The 19,874-nt window shown below is 39.2% G+C and overlaps 2 protein-coding genes across 10 annotated transcripts in view; one reads left to right on the forward strand and one right to left on the reverse strand.

Moving 5' to 3' along the window:
* Positions 1 to 19,838, forward strand: part of POC5 (POC5 centriolar protein) — a 41,176-nt gene extending 21,338 nt beyond the window's left edge. For 4 of the 7 annotated variants that reach the window (XM_038124398.1, XM_038124402.1, XM_038124403.1 and 1 more), the window contains 5 exons: positions 938 to 1,100; positions 3,893 to 4,011; positions 4,802 to 4,915; positions 5,743 to 5,919; positions 6,784 to 7,205. In XM_038124398.1, the coding sequence (XP_037980326.1) occupies positions 938 to 1,100; positions 3,893 to 4,011; positions 4,802 to 4,915; positions 5,743 to 5,919; positions 6,784 to 6,933 (723 nt within the window). In that variant the 3' untranslated portion in view covers positions 6,934 to 7,205. The other 3 variants (XM_038124399.1, XM_038124401.1, XM_038124400.1) reach the window with 3 other exon arrangements.
* ANKDD1B (ankyrin repeat and death domain containing 1B) overlaps positions 7,340 to 19,874 on the reverse strand; it is a 33,059-nt gene continuing 20,524 nt past the window's right edge. For all 3 annotated transcript variants that reach the window (XM_038124397.1, XM_038124396.1, XM_038124394.1), the window contains exons 11-15: positions 15,201 to 15,299; positions 12,537 to 12,632; positions 9,663 to 9,861; positions 8,864 to 8,995; positions 7,340 to 8,543 (exon numbers count right to left, since the gene is read on the reverse strand). In XM_038124397.1, the coding sequence (XP_037980325.1) occupies positions 8,485 to 8,543; positions 8,864 to 8,995; positions 9,663 to 9,861; positions 12,537 to 12,632; positions 15,201 to 15,299 (585 nt within the window). In that variant the 3' untranslated portion in view covers positions 7,340 to 8,484. The remainder of the gene's footprint in view (positions 8,544 to 8,863; positions 8,996 to 9,662; positions 9,862 to 12,536; positions 12,633 to 15,200; positions 15,300 to 19,874) is intronic.

Below are 19,874 nucleotides of genomic sequence, written 5' to 3' on the forward strand. Positions count from 1 at the left end.
TGTTTTTAGACGTGCCTTTTTTTCCCTGCATCTGATATAAAATATTGCCAATCTGCATGCATGCAGAGATGAAATAAATTGTACTTTCCTGAAATTAGGCAAATCTCTGTTTGCCTGCTAATGGGAATGCTATTTGTTTTCTAACAGCATTCTTTTAGTATGGGCTATGCATTTTGAGGTCTTAATGAAGGAGACAATGCAAATAGAAGACCATTATTACTTTGAATGATCATGATGAGTACAATATTTATTTTCTGTAATAGCTATTCTGTTAAAGGCTGAAATTAACTTTGATTTTTCTTTAGCTTGCTAATTAAGCTTGTTAAAGAATTTTCAGAGCTTAAGGTGAAATTGTCTACCTGTGCATTGGTGCATGCTATGTAATCAGTTTTAAAATACCACTTTCAAGAGGTTTGTATTTCAGCAAGAAATGAAACCTAGAATTTTAAGAACAGGCTTACCAATTGTGTCTTAACAGCACAGAAACCATAAGTAGCAACTTGCTCCGATCTTTTCTCAGCATTTTTAGTTTTTTACAGTATCTAGAGAAGAGAGACTGGTGATAAAAATTTCCCCTTATACTTGAATTATCATCAGAGAAGACTTGATCTTCTGTTGAATGAACCCATATTTCTGCAGAGATCTGGGTTGTGCCAGATGCCAACTTCTAAAAGACAAAAGCTTGCAAGATATATTTCTGCTTAGGTAGAGTCTGACAGTCCTTTTGAATAGTCTTCTCCTTGATATGCTATATTATTAATATTGTGCTGTACTAAAAAGAAACTACAATGACCTGTTCATCTCTGGTGAAGCAGAGATTTTCAAGTGAAAACCTCTGTCTTTGTAAATATAGTAAATTATTTTTAAAGTTAACTGATGAATATGTTTGTAGTTTGCACTCAGAAGAGAGACCTGTTTCCTCATTTCTGTTTCCTAGTTAACTGCTGCTTTGGAACTGGCAAGATCTGAGGTTCTGCGACTGCATACTGAAAGAGATCAGTATGAAGACACCATGAAGAAAGCCTTTATGCGTGGTGTATGTGCTTTGAATCTGGAAGCAATGACCATGTTTCAAAGCAAGGACAGTAGGCCAGATCCTGGTTAGTATGACTAGCAGGTTTCCTCTGGTAGCATGTATGCATTTTTGTTGGAATTGTTTGCGATTTTTTGTTTGTTTGTTTTAATGGAGTTCCTTTTCTCTTCTTTTTTTTTTTTTTATTTGATAACTTTTGGCAATACAGAGTTTATTGAACTTTTATTACTTTAAAACGTCCTGTTGAATATGTTGAGAAGTATTCTGATGCTGGACTTTATACAGGTGTAGCTGAAAAGAGGAACATGTTCTCTTCATCCCACATTGCTGGGAGAGTGATAAACTGCAGCAAAGGCAGGAAAGGAAGTCACAGGTGGCAAACTTCTTAAATTCCTTTGTACTCTGGAATCTCAGTGTGCCATGAATCAGCTTTTCCCAGACAGCTCTCCCTTCTTTCTTAATCCTGCTTTTGAATGTAAAAAGGGCAAGCAAATCTCTCAGGTTCTGTATTTAGTTGTAACTCCATGCCAGAACAGGAAGCACCAGTCTATTTTTATCAGCAGCATACCTGTAAAACCTGTGCAGCTACACAGGGAAGTGCTCCACTTGCTTATAATAATGTAATATAATGAATATATTATATTATATTATATTATATTATATTATTCAGATATATTAACTATATTCAGATATAATTAAATCACACTCTCAGACTGAGACAGTCCGTAACAGTGGGAACATAATCATGTGATGCAGCAACCTAGGTTAAAGAGAAAATAGTTGTGCCAGCAGGAGTGCCACAGCTATACATGTGGCTCAACAACTATCTGTACTGGCAGTGGTTAATAGCCTTAGACAAGTAAATTGAGCTGCTAAATTTAACAGTCTTATACAGAAGTTTCTGAACTACTTTAGAGAAATTCTTCACCAAAAAAGTAGATAGAAAGAGGAAATAAAAACCTGAAGAAAATGTAAGCAGATACTTACCTGAGCAGCTGTCTAAGCCTGTTAAACATAAGTGGTATTTGTGCAGTTGCTTAGGAAATTAATATGACATTAGCAAAGTGTAGCTGTGTGCTAGTAGCAATTTAGGATCAGTAGTTGTAGAAGGTTAAGAATGAATGATTTCTTGAAGATACTGGGTTTGGGAATAAAATTACAGGGCATTTCCCAAGTACTTTATTTTTCACTGTGTTATTTATTAAGAATTATTTTATCTTGAAGGATTATCTTTTATTTGTTTGTTGTTTTCAAAAAACACATAACAGATGCCAGGTCTCCCTAATAATGAAGGTTAATTGACTGGTATGAAAGCATTGTTTTGTAGACGTATAAAAATGAGTAAGGAAATAAAGAAAACTGAGCTCTATAATAGTTGTGACCAACCCTTTATTTTCATGGACCAAATTTTTTTCTTGATTTCTACTAAGAAGCTGGAACTGATACTCTACACCAGGACAACACCTAAAGATTTTGTTGTGCTGGATGTTAGGGTACTTGTAGCTCATTTCTTTGTGTGTCCACTATTATGTTTTTTAATCAGGCTTCATAACATTTCTCAGACTCTCTTGTCCTCGGTCCCGAGCAGGTCATCAGCTTCCACCATCTCTGGTACCACCTTCTCCCCTGCCCCAGGCATACTATGTTTTGCTTACAGCCAGATGGTAGTTTTAATGAAATTAGTTACATAATTGTTTAATATGGTTGAACAACTATTGATCTGCATTCTTAATCAGGTAGAACAGTGATCAGAACACTGGAGGACTGTAAACATCAGAGAAGATTATTGTGATTTGTTTCTAGTCTTTTGATCTGTGGACATCAAAACTTCCATGTGCCAGAATCAGTCAGCAATTATAAATTTATATGAACACTGCAGTGCCACCTTTCTGTCACTGGACAGAAAATGCAGAATTTTACTCCTTTACAAATTTATTATTTGGTTATTTTAATATACATATAATATACACAGGTAAAATACATATCATATATCATTATAGTGTATTTATGAATAGTGTGCATGTATCACAAACTTGATGGCTTCATGACATTTAGTGTCAGAGTTGATGGTGTTAAAGTTACCTGCCTAATTTGCTGACTTTTTTTAGTTAGTAGTATACAAGATTATTTTAACCTCTTCATGTATTTAAAGGAGCACTGACGCCACAGGAATTCATAACTTTTTGCTTACATAAGTCCTAATACTGTTTTCCTTCAGTAAAATAGATCAGATCTTACTGATCTATAACTGTGCATTGGTCCTGTCTCTGCTTAAGCTTAATGTGTGTGTACACACATAGATATGTACAAAATGCACATTCTAGTATCCTTTTATTCTTGACATCTACAAGTATTGCACAGATTTGTAACACCTTCCTTTTATTTTTCCTACTTATTTCAGCTAATTAAAAAAACCAAACACAACTACCACATGGTGTCACTCTAGTTCCTGGAATGAGCAAATTACCTTTGTGTTTTACTATCCAAACTGGATTTTGTCTCTTAGGATAAGAGCACCTCTTGCACACTGATTTTAGTTTTGGCAAGCAGTAGGAAGAACCTCAGTTCTTTCACTACAAGTAGGTGACATGTGCCACAGGGATGTTGAGACATAGAGAAACAAGTGCCTTGAAAAACATTTATAAGCATCTCAAAAGAGGGTAAAATACCGGAATGTTTGTTTATATCTCTCTACCTACCTACCTCTATAAAGAACAGCCTGCTCTTTTTTATTAGATTATATAGAAATCCCAAAGAAATAATAAAATATTTGTTGTGACTTATCTTCCCCCATATCCCCACCCTTTAGGGTTAGCTAGATTATGTGCTTATCCCATTACTTTGTGTTTCCAATAATAGATATAGGAAGCAGGAGAAATGATCATGCTACCACTGGTGCAGAAAGGCCACCTCCTTCACAATATAATCAACCCTCACCACCACCTCCACCAGCAGCTGGTGTTCAGATGGAAAACATGGTAAGCATGTAGCTGGAGCAGAACTGTATTTCCTAGTGACAAAAGAGAAATTCCTTGATTGGGGCTTTTTTGAAGAGAGTCCAGATCTAAAAGGAAACCTGCAGGTGTGTTCAGAATGTGCTGTGAATGGGGCACAGCTGCTGTGGCTTGCTGTACTTTTAATTAAGACCTTTTTTATTTTAGTGAAAATGCATTAATCTAATGAAGACAAGGTCACTACAAATGAAGACAAGGTCACTACAATAAGTATAATTTGCTCTCTAAGGTTCTCTCTGGGAAAAAAGCTGTTAAGAGGGTTTTTTAAATAAATATGAATTTAGTATACTCTGGAAAGATGAAAAGCTGGCTTGACTTCAGACTTCTTTTTAGGGGGGTAACCCATACAGACATTGAGGGAACTCAGCTTATTGTCCTGTCATACCAGCTTAGCCAGATCATCATCTTGTAGCGTAGTTGTTTTGGACCTGCCCTGGAGTCATCCTGAAAATTTTGCTGCTGTAAAACAGTATCATGCTGGAGAGTGGGTTAGAACAGAGATGATGTGCATGCCTCACTCCTGACTTTTCATTCTAATAGTGACAAATGTTATTCACACCATTTCTATGATTTTTAGACAAGTAATTATATATTAGACAATAAACCGTAACACTAGAGATAAAATCTGCAAAGACATTACAATTAAAAGGGTAATTGAGATAGTAAAAAAACTGGCTATCTAAGGAGTAAAATTGTATTTTCTAGAATAGAATTTTCTAGTACTCATTCTGTATAAACTCTGGCTTCATTTCAGTTTTGTTGCCACCTGGCTCATGCAAGCACCCCTGAGACCAGGCTAGATTCTGATTCTCCAGTTATCGTCACTAGCACGACATCAGGATCTGGTGTGACATCAACGCAAAAACTGGTAACATGCTGAAGTTAATTTTTTTCTTCTTTTAAGACATAAGCATAACCAATATCAGTTTGGGTATTGTTATTTGTGCATTTCTCAGAGCAACACAGGTATGTAGTTGAGGTCACTGCCATAGAGTTTACATAGCAGTATGAATATAGTAGCTGGAAAATGCTCATTTATGTTACATAAACTCATTTACGCTAGAAGCAGTTTTAAATTCTTTTTGTAGGTAGGGCAGTGTGGCAAAGTGAAGAAGAGTGCACTCAGGTACAGTGCAACAGGAACAATCGGTGTTTGACTTGATAACCTTTTGTTATGGAAAGTGCTTTGTCTCACTCTCCTGCTCTTTGAAATTTCTCCCTCATTCCCTTTTCTGTGCTTCAAGCTAAGCTGCCCTCCTTTCTTTTCTGCATTTGACACAGTTTGCTATCAGCTGTCAGAGAAAGATGCATTTTTGTATGCATGGGAGCTTTTTTATTATCTCTGTCATTGCTAGAAAGGATTTCCACAATGATGGAAATCCAACAGCTGTCACTCAAGCGTGCAGTCAGCAAGCAAAGCTAAACTATCCGTGCTTCTTGATTTTTGTCAAATTAGTCTTACTTCCCTCAGGACAGAAGTGATTTACTTGAAATACTATCACACAAGTAGAGAAAATGGAGTAATCGTGGTTCCAGCCAGGTGGAGCAAATTCAGTCCTGTGTAATGTAACTGGACTACCTGCAACATCATATGTTCCATTTAGGCATGTGGCAGATAAAACTGAGCAGAAACACCTAGCATTGTAAATATTATGTTTAGAATTTTTTACTAATTAATATTTAATTTATTTATAGCCCATTCCAAAAGTAATAACATCTGCACAACAGAAAGCAGGAAGAACAATCACTGCTCGAATCACAGGCCGAGCTGATATGGGACAAAAGTCCAGAGCTTCTGGGAGTTTAGCAGTAATGGGAGTTGCTCCACCCATGAGTTCAGTTATTGTTGAGAAGCATCATCCAGTCACTCAGGTAAATCAGATTGTGTATTAATGTTCTTAAAGTATTTTTATTAAAACACATCTGGTAATAGTTCGAAGAAAAATTACCCTCTGAAGAGGTATTAGACAAAGCTCAGACTTGAGGCCTGTTGGAAACAGCAACAGTACTTACTGTCTTTGTGTAGAAGGCACTGGTGAGGAGATGTCATGGTTTAACCACAGGCAGAACAATTTCTGGATTCAGATTTTGTGACTAGTGTGACAAGAAAAGCGCCTGAACTACTGTAACAAAAACTGACTTCTGAAGATGTAATAACTGTGACAGCCCTGGAGATAGATTCTGTATACCAATTCTGCAAATAAAAATCTTAGGTATTTGTCTTGAGTTAATTTGAGAGGGAAGAGAATTTACCTTGATTAAAAGCAGAATGAATATGGTTTATTACACTAAGGTGGCTAGTTTTATGGGCAGAAAATTAATTCTTGGTAAAATTACAAACCTTTTATTTTCAAAGATCTTTCAGGGACTGCCTGATAGCAAATACTTCCAAAACAAAGTTGGCATGATTAAATTAGCACTACAGAGGAAAATTGTGAACAATATGGTAATAGACTAAAACAAACCAACCTTGAAATAAGACTGAGATGATAAAAACTAAAAATACTTGGTTAACTGGAAGTTTAGCACTTTGTATTCTAAAAAGTGGGTTACAGATAAGATAGGAAAAAAAATTACTCTTTCTGTTAAATGACCATTTATATTTTCCTTCTTGGTAAGTGTATTTCAGTTTGCTAGGTTGCAGGTCTTTCTTTTTAAACTACAGCTCCCCTAGAGCTGTTATAATGTGGATTATTTGTGTCATTAAGTGTTTTGATGTATCTGATTACTTTTCAGCAAACCATATCACAAGCCACTGCTGCCAAGTATCCTCGAACTGTGCTTCATTCTTCTGGCTCTACCACTTCGAGACCTGCAGGACAAGCTGGGCGAGTGCTTCCGAGCCAAACTCATACCAGTGTTCAGTCAATAAAAGTTGTTGACTGACTGATGATCTTTCTCACCAGCAGGGGTTTTTAATCAAGGTACTGCTTCCCAGTCTTCTCAGATTTGATGCAGTAAGGCTTAAAGTACATATCATGTTTTTACCCTTTTCTAAAAAAGGAAGGTTTTTTTAAGTAAAAGTGCTTTCATAATGAAACCTGGAGGGGAAAAAAGAACTTGAACTGTTGTTCTACCTCCCAACTTCTATTATTAAGACAAACACTTTTTATTTAAGGAATCTTTATCACACTTTCTAAATAAAGGATACAATATGATTTTTGTCTGAATCTCTTGTTTAATCCCAATGATATTAACATATATGTTCAAGAGAAAATTATTTTTTTTTCTTGCAAACACTTGTAGTTGCTTATGCATGTAAGTGCAGCTGACATGCATCTTAATTATATCCTGCAACTCTGTATTTAAATGGACAACAGCAGGATAGTATCCTCCACACCCAGGATCCAACTTAGGCTAGGTGAGGTACACAGTCCATCAAAGTCCTAAACATTTTCATTTTGCAAGCTAATGTTGCAGAACATGATGAATACTGTAGGGTTCCAAGCATCTGTACTTTAGATCCCTAATTCCCAAACCTTATGATTTACTGGTCTGTTTTTCGTATTATTGGGATGCTCTGCAGCAGAGTCAAAGAAGGTTGCAAACATGAGGGCAGTTTAGAATAAGACTTCAGACTAAGATACAGATCACTTTTTTAGTACAAACAGTAGGATTCAGCACAAAATAATGCTAGCTATATGCAAAAAGGCAGTTAAATTCCTCTATTACATGATAAAACTATTGCTATGTTATAAAGAAAATTACTAAGATAGACATTTACATAATTTTTCAGATATTAAATATAGTCAGTAATAAGAAACCCTTAAACAGAGTCAGCAGGACACTGCCAAGTATTAATTCAATGTATAAACAAGAAATAAGTAAATAATTGCTAGATGTGTGAAGTATTAAATATCAAATGCTCTTTTGAGGGTATGTATACAGTGTTATGCTATGATAGAAAATTCTGCAGCCAGCCACACGTGGTGTTGACATTTTTGTGTTTCTTCACTACATAAATCAAATGCTGCAGTAGAAAGATTTGTCATAATCCTAGCAAGAATTTATAAAAACCTGAATCCAAAATGAGGCTAGATGACAACTTATTTGCTGAGTGTTAATTGATTTATACACATAACTTTCACTTACTAAATTTAATTTTTTTCATGTAGAAAACTTCTTATTTATATTTCACATCAAACACAAAGTAGCTTAATTTGCAGTTCCAATACAGAATTACTTCATCAGTGTTAGGTCAGGTGTAGAAATTGTAAGTGGTGAATCTTGCTTAGCAGTCAGCCATTCATTCTTAATTTTTTTACATTTCTATGTAGAAAGCATTTGAGAAAAAAGTAACCATTTCATCAATGCAAGTTCTTCTAGGGCAGAAGAAGTTGTACAACTTCAAAATATGTTTTTTGTTTCCCAAAGATATTTGAAAGCCACTTTCCTTCTGGCATGTAATTCCATCATATATGCCATGTTTTGTTGAACTCATGAAGTGACACATTTCCTGGAGTCCATGCCAATGCTAATTGAAGCTCTGATCTTCTCTGTTAAGTAAGAGAAAACACTTGATTGGTGTGCTCTGCTTTGCACTAGGTCAGACTAACTGAAGGATGGCCAGTCACAATTTAACTGTGTGTGCAGGAGATGAGAGAAGCAAAGTTTGCACATGTCTTCCTTTAGAAACCTTAAGTCTGACATAAATGCTTTTTCTCAAGCAGCCTCACCCCTCAGGAAGGGCAGTCCCAGAAAAGAAGAAAGTGTTCTCCACCCCTGCCCTGGCCACAGCTTCCCAGCACCAGCAGGGACCTCAGTATGGCACTGCAGTCTCATAGAGGACACTGTAATGTGCTCTGTGTCAACTTACCAGCTAAAGGCTGAAGTCCTGCTTCCACCAGATCTTCATATAGATGTTTAACAGGATTCTGATGGGCCACCAATGTACCGTGTAACCAGATGAGCAATATTCTGTTCCCATGTTCCTTGTAACTTTTTTTTCCTATGCAATACACAAAATATTTGTTCAATATGCTGGAAACAGTGTATTTTGTGCTTTTGCACTTTAAAAGTTCCAAGAGGTTTTAAACTTAGTCCTTTACTCTTACTACATTTCTCATCTAGCAGAAAAATGAAGACTGAAGCTTACAAAAGTGTTTTTAAAAATCTCGTTTTATCCTAACACTACTGTTAAGACATAAAAAACACCTAATACATCTTAAAATTAAATTTTCCTTTCATTTTTCCCCAAGCTGTGGAAATATACCATGGAGTAGTAGCAACACATACAATATGTGCTGCAGAAGTACTGTCTTCCCAGCACTTAAGAGGCCTGAAACTAGAAACTCCTCTTTCCTGGCAGCTGTGCAGACAGAACATGAGCAAAATTGCTCTGTGTCATGAGGTTTCCCAGGTCCTCACTTGCAGTAGGACCCCCAAGAATCTTCTATGATGCTCATGGCTTCTAGTTTTGATCTCCAAAGAAGAAGATTCCTTCAGGCCAAAAGGGAGAGCAGAGTGTCCTGTGCTGCTACAGCACTGCTTCTCAGGAACCAGGGACAAGGCTGGTACCCCTTCACTGTGAGATACTCACATAGTTTAAAAAGCGACACTGCTTTGTGGGGGTTTTTTATCCTATATATTGTGTCTGGCCATTCAGATATTGTTACCTGTCCACTGTTCTTCAATAGCTTTAATTTGTTCATCTGTGAACTTCCAGAACACAGCCAGTTTTTTCCATTCACGGGGTTTTAACTGATTGTATGCTAGATTCCAAAGGGAGGAGCGGATTTGCTTGGTCTGTGTGCTGTGATCTTGTTTGAAGGACACACTGAAGTCTGACCCGTTACCACTATGAACTAGATGTGTCTGAAAAAGAAAGAAGTGATAAATTGTGTAACAGAGCTGGGAACCTTTGCTCAGTGAGGTCCTGTAGAGATGCAGCTCTGACAGATTATTTACTCAGTGCCTGTAAAGGAACTGTGTATTGCTCATAGAAACAGAACTGAAACAAAGAGTTCCAGTGTTTATTGCTATGTATTACTAAGTTAATTGCAAAAAAAGCCACTTTCTCTGGTACTTGATACACAAAAGCAAAGTAACAGCAACTGTTTTGTCAGCACTGCTGTGCTGCTGGTTCTGTCTATGTTGTGTTTAGAACACAGCTGGGTTTCAGGCACAGTTCTTAACCTTTTCTCTTGCTTCCCCCAAAGCACTAATCTTTCCCTGGGGAGAGGGTAGGCACCATGGGCACAGCTTGCTCAACATCTTCCTGCCTCTGCCCTGTCACCTTCACTTGTCTGAAGTGAGGACTTCCAGATCCTTTGCTGCTAGCCATTAGATTTATCACAGGAACTCCTAAACACCAGTGTGCACATGTGTGTTGAGCATGGATCTAGTTTCATTCCTGCATGAGTAAAATCAGACAGAAACCAAAACTACATGGATTTTACCATCCCAAATAAAAGTGATGCTCCTACTGTATGCAAGGCTCACCTGGAACAGGAGTGATGGGGTTACCTCCTGTTTGGGCACCTTGGCAAAAACCATGTCAATCAGTGATCTCAGTCCTACCTAAGCTGTGCCCAGGAACATTCCTAGGTAGGTAAGCTCCAGCTATTTCTGTATTTCATTACGTTTATGTACTAGTCCTGTTTCAAATAAATCTTCAAAGGGAAAAAATTTCTTTACAAATTTGATAGAGGATGACAAACAAAGTGAATACTGAGCAAAAAAGGAAATGGCAGTAGGCCACATTTTAAAAATATTAAGCATAAAGTGCTTCATTCCAAATTAAATTCAGAAAAATACAGCAGGGTTATTCCCTAACCTTATGAGAGACTTACAGAGAAAAAAAGTCACAGTTCAGTAATGAAGCATTGTCGTGTATTTTTGGTTCCATTCATCTGATGCAGACTTTATTTCATGCTTCTTAACACATGCAAGGTAAAGTTTAGGACATTCTACAGGACAGCTTCAGGGTCTCTCTGATTAGATAATTTGCTTGTGATGTTTAAAAAAAAAAAATCCACAGGAAAAAAAAATCTCGAACAAAGGAAAAAAAAAACAACCCTTTGCAGCAGCACAGCTTCCCTTTGCTGCTAAGTGCGTTTTGAGGCAACAGCAAGCTCTTAACAAGTAACAGCTGCCCTCAAACCCAGTTAAACTCCAGCCTAGACAATGATAGGGAAGGGTTGTGTAGAAGTGATAAATAGGAGGGCAAACAGAGAGATGACAGTCACACTTTAGTATCATGTGCCTTTCTTCTCAGCTACATGACATTTCCTTTTCTAACTAATGCTTGTCACAAATGACAAGTCAGCTGAATGTAACAAAAAGGCAGTCCCTAAAGTAATGGTTCAAAATGCTGTAGTTCCAGTATGGTAACACCACTAACATCATATTCCATAGCCAAGATTAATGCTGTTCCAAAGGCTGCACTCTCTTCTTCAGGCAACAGGACATGGCAACAGGAACACTTACGTTCATATTCCCCAATATCTCTGGTGCTTCTGCAGAAAAGCATCTGATTAACACCTTTTCTTCTCTTCAGAAAACACAGTGAACAATGTCAAGAGGTTGAGAATATTATGGGCTTACTGCTGTCAGACTTGACATGTCTTCTGTGGCAACAGACTACTTCTAATTCCTCTTTAGACCAGAAGAAACAATAATGTACCTGACAATTCCAGTTGAACTGGTGCAAATCAAATGCACAATACAGAGTGTTCATGAAGGCCTTTTTTTGCAATAATTAATCTAGATCTGTGGTTTACCAGCCCTGTAACATTAGTGTCATGGATTTGGCCACTCAGGGCAGGAGTGGGGTGGTAAAACCAGCTAATCCTTGTACTTGCTCTGGGACAGGATCAGTATGCTTATACACTTGGCAAACTCAGCAGGAAGCAGGAGTGAGAACGAAATCACAAATTGATATGGCAGTTTCTTGTAGCCCTTTAGAGAAGCCCATCACTATGCAGTGTACATTTAAGTAACAACTAGGGAAAGAAGGTGAGAAATTCAGACAACCTAAGCCATGTCCTTCACATTTGTTATGTGAAGTTCTTTTCCTTCTCATTGATTTAGTTTTGTAATTAACTAAATCAACTAAACAGAAGGGACAGAACGGGGAGCTTCTGTTGAAGTAGCTGAGCTCTTGCTAACAAAGGAATCATAGACATCTCCACTCTGCTATTTTTCAACCATAGATTTTACTGTACCAAAGGATCCAGGAATCAACATGGATTCATGTTATCCCAGCCATGGCATTGATGGCACATTTTGGATTGGGCTTAGAATATCTCTCCATCCCTTTATATGTAGAGCACAAGGCAGGAAAATGCTAAGATTTGCTTACAGTTTTACAGCTAGTCAGGAATAAAGCCTGGATGGGCTAGACACTTTCCCATTCCCAATCCTAGCTTTTGTTTATCAAGGCCAGTCTTACTGCCTGCCAAAAGGAACCACCTCACCCAAAAGGCACCTCAAAATCAGAATTGGCTTTTCCCTTAGTTATCTTGTGTTTAATGAAAGATGACTCTTACCTGTTTCATGGCAAAATACCTTTCTGCTTTAATGATCATATCTACAATGAGGGCATGATGGCTCCTTGATGCTGTGGCTAGTGCAGTTTTCCCATGCTGAAAGCAGAGACAGTGAATCAGAAGTAAGTGTCATAGAAGAAAAACACAGGGACTGTTTACAGAGCGCATCCCTTTTTTATGGTTTTTGGGTAGCTGCAATCAAAGGCCTATGCTCTTCATAAACTGTATCACCTCAGCCTAGAGGTGGTCAGTTTTCTCACACACTAAACTCCCCAGTAAAATATGCTGGTGAGGTACTGCTGCTTTCAGAAACCTGCACTCAGAACTGCATACTTCATACCAGCTTGCCCATTCCAGTCACTGCGTCCACAATCAAGCTAACACAAATACAGTCGATTCCCATGCTATGGTTAAACTGGCATTTCAGATGGATAGGCTGGCAAAGTTAGAAATCTCCAACTTAAAGGGCAAACCTGTGCCTTGTTTTAGATGGTAAGAGAAGGTGGCTCACAGAATAAAAAGAAAATTACTTTCTCATTAGAGCTGAAAGGAGAACAACTGCAGGCTGATGCTTCATGGGTATAGAAGGAGTCACAGTTATTCAAAGCCATTGCTGCAACACCAGCTGCAGAGGTTTGCTCAGTCTGCCTGAACCCATCTCTCCTATCAGCACTTTGATGCACAGGCATCACGGTGGCTCTAAACGGATTTCTCTGCAACTGTCTATTTTCAGCAGATCTGCACTGAGTGCAACTGCCTGGGATTTAAACATTATGATTATTCTCCACATAACAAGTGCTAGGCATTTCTAGAAAATTAGATCTAAAAGAAGCCAATCCCTTAATCAGAAGGTTAATGAATTAAATTATAAGGTATTTCAGTTCTCCAGATAGTATAAAGTTCCCTACTATACACCTTTTGAGTCCTAGCTCCTGGCTGTGCTCAAGATCATTCTAATTAACCTGGTTTTAGAAGAGCATCACATTGGAAGCCAATGAACATACATTTCATTAAATCTTTTTTTCATTAAATCTTACAGGCATATTTTATATGTGAAGAGTCCAGAGACCACAAGAACTCCTTGGATTCAGCTCTGGAGAGGTGCTTTGCATTTCACAGAGAAAGAGAGAGGCAGTGGATAAGGGAGGTATTTCTGTACCCCTGTGCTAGTGTAGACACTGCTGGCATCCTGCATGCACATGCAGCACAGCAGTCTGCACATGGGGAGCTCTCTGCACTCACAACCAAAGACAGCATGCATTTCCTGACCTCTGACAGGAGCAGATGCATGGCATTCTCTGGAGACTGAGTACTGCTACCAGGGCATGGAGGCCAGAAAAATACTGGGCAATTAGAGCAGGCTCCTCTTCTTCCTATCTGCTGTTCAGCAAGGACAGTAACGTTTTTGGCATCTCAGCACCAATTCAGTTCAAAGGGCACTGTGCTTGCATATGTTCCCAGCAGTGGCATGGTCTCAGGGGTCATCCAGTAAGTAGGAAAGGAAAAAGCTACTCCAAGAAATAAAACAGAATGCAGAAAGGTGATTTGTACCAGAACTTGTACTGGCTCAGAGCCAAATTCTCATAACAAGCTCTATCAGTGTTGCTGTAATACAAGGGCACTGCCTTGCCCAAAGACTTGCAGGTGCTTAAGGTCATAGGCAATAAGTAATTGTTTGTGTCTACCTTTAGAATACAAATATGTTGAAAAAAATTCCCAGTGGCTAAGGTGCTGTTTAAAGGAGACAAGATTTCATTCTGGGTTGATCCCTATTGCAGCCCTTTGGCAAGTGTAGGCATGATCCTAAATGGAAAGGCTTAACTACAAAGCATACAATGCAGCATCTTACCTCAGCATCCCAAAAGATACTAACCATGCAACACACACTCAGAGCCCCGGGCTTCATCTCAGGCTAGGGCAAAACAAGACAATTCTAATCCATAAAGCTTCATTTCTCATGAAGACAGTTTTGTGCAGGAAAGTTACTTTTTAAAGTTACAAAAGGGCAAGATTTTGCTCATAATAAACATCAAATCCTTCAACTCAGTCATACAGAATATCAAGAAAAGTTGTAACAGTGTAAAAGGGAACACTCAATCTTGCAGTAATTTAGCAAAATATGTAAATACTGTGTTTGGTACTCTGTCCTTTTAAAAGCACTTAGCCAGCAACTTAGCTTTGGTACTTCTTCCAGCCATTACCATTTTTGTTTCTATCTTTCAGGCAGAACATCATCTCAGGGTTTAAGTATCCATCTGAATGGATCTGGAATGTCACCATGATTCTCAGATGACCTGGAGTTCTAAAGGGCAAACTCTCCATCACTATACCAGGTGAAGCTGCATCTCTCCTGATACTGAGCCCGGCTGCAGATGCACAGTTACAAGGAGCCACAGGCTCATTTTCCCCTCTGCAAGCCTAGACCATATTTTCCATGAAAGGTTTCTGGAAGCAGTGTTTATCCTTCAAACCACGGAGCTTGGGAGCTTTACAGCTCTTCACCAAAACCATCTGATCTCTGCAAACTGCAGTTATAGCAATATTAAAAGAAGGCTTCCTTTGTAGTTAGCTTTACTTAGCAAACAAAACTGGTAACAGGTGCTTTATGCACCTCTGTAAGGAAGATTATAGAACAAAAAAATAAAATCCTTACATGCAATTTACCTTATCCATGGTCTTGAGATTGCAGCCTGACTTCAGCAGCACTTCCACCATCTCCACATTGCCAAGATCAGCTGCCAGGTGTAGAGGGGTTTCCTGCCTCTGGAATTGAAGACACCAAATAAATGCATTGAGTCAAACTTACTCCTAGAAATAGCATGCTCACAAGCTGAATCTAAAATAGATTCACAACAAGAGGTGACCTTGGTGAGAAAATACTGAACAGAGGGAAATTATTTAACTTCTGTGTGATCTGCCAGTTTTGTATCAGGCAGACAAGACAGCATATGGGATCTCTGCAGGAAAACCAGGCAGAAGTTCCAGCTGTCTCAGGAAAGGGTTGCTGTTATGCTCCTCTAATGTACTGTAAACTAACAAGCTCAGTCTCTCCCTCCCTTCTTAATGCAATGTACATTGGACAGAGGGCTTCATGTGTCTGGCAACCCACACCCATATTATCCTCTCAAGTAACCTTTTGCCTGCTGAAATTCATGCCAAGGCAACTGGATATCCACATTTTTCAACAGTTCATTATGCCACATCCACAACTGAACTTTTTACTCGGCCCTACCACAAAATGATGATACACAGCAGAAGTCTACCTGCTCCATAATGGGTTCAGTGACCCTCAAACAACACACATACAAAATAAACCCCAAAACAAAATCATTAAACAAGGCCAAACCATTAACAAGAAATACAGCTACAATGGCATTCACCATCAAGTAAATCTTTGAGCCTGAAAGGAGGGTTGTATAGTCTCTACAGAGCTACATATATGCAAATATGTATTTATTTATTTTTACACAGAAATTAGAGTAAGAAAATCCAGACATCTGTGGGTGAAACACAGCAGCAAATAATGAAGTAATTGTGGAAGCCTTGCATATATGGCAATATTCCTTAGTATGTTTCTTGGGACACATTATCCTTCTAAGATGAATGTTTTGCGCCTGTGCTTCTCTGACATTGCAAGTTTACATTCTGTAGGTCTGGTTAGAGAACTTCTTTGGCCTTAGGATCTTAATTATAATTTGCACACTAAGAAACACCAGGCTCAGGGTTCCAATTAAAAGTCTCATCAGTTAATTTTACCATTTACACTATGATCACACAATCTCATGTATTCACCTTACTTATTTATTCCCATACATAAAAAGGGATCTTTTTATTCATACACCTTTCTTTCCTGCAGAAATTTAGGGATATGTAAGTACCTACTGTAGGCAACTCTGGCACGCTAGAGACAGAGTGCAAAATATTTCTAAAAGATAATGTTAAAGAAATTTACAGAATTCTCTGTTCTGTGTGACCAGAAAGTCTTGTCATTATACTTTACTCCAACCACTGTCTTCCACAAAAAGGTGTATGAATTAATCTCTAGCAATAAAATGAACAGTGGGAAGGGGTGAACCACAGATTTCTCAAAGACTCATCCTTGTTAGTATTGTGGGGAGCACCTCTACATGTCATGAGGGAGACCAGGCTGCATTTCCCCAGCAGTGGGCCACAGTGCCCTGAATGGGACTCGACAGGCCTGCTGGGACAGCCTTTCCACTGAGATGGATGGCTGAGATGTAGGGCTGATAGGAAGGGGGAAGAGAGATTCTTGACGTCCCATAGGTGGCAGGCCTGTCTGTACACAGTTGGACCATTGGAGTCAGTTATGGTCAGGAGGCAGTGTGTGTGAGCTCTGTACAATCTTCTGCCATATGGACCACAGATACTGGATGTCACTGAGATTTTTGGAGACTGAGTTGTTGTCACGTCACTGTAGTCCACTCTACTACCACTCCCTCAGATATTGGATACCTTCTGTGGTAGTTTACTTGCCTTGCTGGTTTGCAGTATCTTCTTTGAGGAGACACTTGGCAATCATGCTCAGTAAGAGCCATCTCCAGAGACTTGTGAGTGGCTGCCTCTGTTATGATCCCTTTGTCAATCCCTTAGTCTCTAGAGGTAGACTCCTCTGAGCTTCCCTACCTTCCTAATGCTGAAGCAGTCAGGTAGCCATGTGTTTACCTTGCTGATAGATGATTACTTGCTGCCTACTTAACAGGTCATTCAGAGATGGACACCAGGTAGTTTTGCTTCTGTTGTCATTCTTGTATTTTCCCTCTCCTGTCCTGCTACAGGCCAGGCTGCCTCTTTTGAGTCTTCCCTCTTCTTCCCCTCAGCAGGAGCTGCTGTTTCTCTTTCTAACCAAACCAACATCTACTTCCATCATCTCTCCTTGAGTTCAGGCACAATTATTATATTTGAGGGCTGGGTCTCTGGTTAAGCAAAGGTGTGACACCTTCAACTAAGTGAGTTTTCACTTATGGTGGGTTCAGAACTTCTCAGTGTCCCTTTGCATGCTCCTTGATCAGGAAACCTTTTTCTTTTTCGAGGGCACTGGATGGCAGCTCAGTAGGCAAGGGCCAGACCCAACACAGCATTGGAAGTCCCTGTGTTTCATCAGGGTGGGCAAGGCCCACCTTCAGATTGTTATGAATTTGAATATGAATATGAATTGTTATCAAAATTCATATTTATTAGAATAGAGAAATAGATTTAAGATAGATATTAAGTAAATAAGTAACACAGGGATTGTGTCTGGACATGTTCTCAGGGTAAATGCCAAGGAAAGCAGTTTGTAAAAACAGCAAGATACCAACACACATACCATACCGATAGACCACATTTACATGTGAAACACAACGGGGATCCTCGGTTTAAATGTTGCAAGTACACAGGGAATTATGCCACTGGCAGTACATCTGGATACTCCCGACAGGAGGGGAGGAAGAACACACATTATTCAGAATTTTGAATTACTTCTGGGAAATCTCTCAGTTTGTAAAAGGGATTTCCAGTAAGAACTGAGTATCGGGTATTCAGGGTGATAACAAGGATATCTCTCTCGGGATGAGACTGTAAGCTTAGTCCTGTCTAGCACTAGACCAGAAGCCGATGAATTATTCCCGAAGACATTGAGGACCGGACCACCTTCCATCAGATAGCATTCTACTAGACCGGAGAAACCTTTGGAACTTGTTTAATTATGAAAAGGACAATGGACTTCCTAGCCCGTGGCAAGAAAACAGGATAAAAACCTGCGTGGAGGAAGACCTAGCTGTGCCGCCGCACTCCGAAGCTGCCAGTGCTTGGGGTTGCTCAGCGCGTCACCCAGAGTCTATTCCCGGGCTAGACTCTGTCCGATCCGTGGCTTACCGAAATTCTGTCAATTTGCGCGAAATAAATTTTGTATTTTGTTTTTATATCATAATTTGGCTCTTGCAAATTATTGATAAAATTAAATTGGCAATTTCATTCATAACAAGATGGTAGATTAATTACTTGGGACTACATTCCTGCTAAAGGCATGAAATCCCAAACCCTCGGAGGCAGTAAGAACCTCAGGCACATGTGCAATTCCTTTCACACATGATGCCACCTGAGAATTGACTGCCTCTGGGCAAATCCCTGTGTGGCATTCCTGATTAGCTGTTAATTGTTACTCACAATAATCTTAAACCCTGCTCACAACACACACTAGTATGAAGAGTGTGATTTTGTGAGGAAATTCAAGGAACTGTTACAAGAAACTGGGAGAGACGTGTCCTGGGGCAGAAGAAGGGGCAAATGCTATTCTTTGCTCTCTCAACAAAGCGCCTCTCCAAGAAGGAAAATGAAAAGGTGTAATTGTTGATTTTCTCCATGAGATGGTCACCCAAGTACACCCAAGTGGCATTGTAAGGCCCAAACCCACCAGATCAGGCACAAGCCAGTGCTTCTATCATTGCCCTACCAGGCAAAGCAACACAAAGTGATATGCAACATAGCAAAAGCAGAAATGGACATTAACAGTTACAGGAGGTTTTGTACAGCAAAGAAGGGATCAAGCATGACAGCACCAAAATAAGTATGGCACATGTCAGTGGTGGACATGATCTACAGTGAACTGATCTGATCTACAGTGAACTGGCCGACAACTAATCAGGCCTCCAAAGACCACTGACACCAAGCAGGCTGAAAGAGTCCTGGTTAAGGTAAGGAAGACAGGTGTAACTGTCCAAGGATGGGCTCAAACCAGCATCCTTTCAGTTAACAGCTGCTCACTGATTGCACCACAGAGACCTGTGACCTTGTCATTCGGTGTTGCTGTGTGGTTCAGCTCTGCTCTGCCCCTTCCCAGCCCCCTGAGCACCCCAGTTGATTAAGGTGGGGGCACAGGGTATGAAACAGAGAATGCCTTGATGCTGTGCAAGCATTGTTCAACAACAGCTTTAACAGAGTTGTCTTACCAGCCCTGTTTTGGTCACAGATCTAAAACACTGCACGTGGTGGGTTGCTTTAAGGAAAAATAAACTTCTTTCCAGCCAAATTACATTCTGAACTGGCTTCCCTCTGAAGCCAGTACCATTAGACATTTCTGTCATTTATGAACCATAACACTTGAACAATACATTACCCAATCATTTTCTGAGTATACAGCATTTTGCTATCCTTATCTTGCTCAAACAATATCAGCACAGCATGTACCAGTGACTAATACATATGTACACACACAAAAAGATTAGGATGGAACTGCCTCTTCCTTCCTATTTTTGTACCCTGAGCTCATAAGGAAAAAAAATTCAAGCAAAACCCACATAATCTCCCCTTTACCAATAAAGCTGCATAAATTCACAGCTT

Source organism: Motacilla alba, chromosome Z (genome assembly GCF_015832195.1).
Source record: "Motacilla alba alba isolate MOTALB_02 chromosome Z, Motacilla_alba_V1.0_pri, whole genome shotgun sequence".
NCBI classification, from domain to species: Eukaryota; Metazoa; Chordata; class Aves; order Passeriformes; family Motacillidae; genus Motacilla; species Motacilla alba.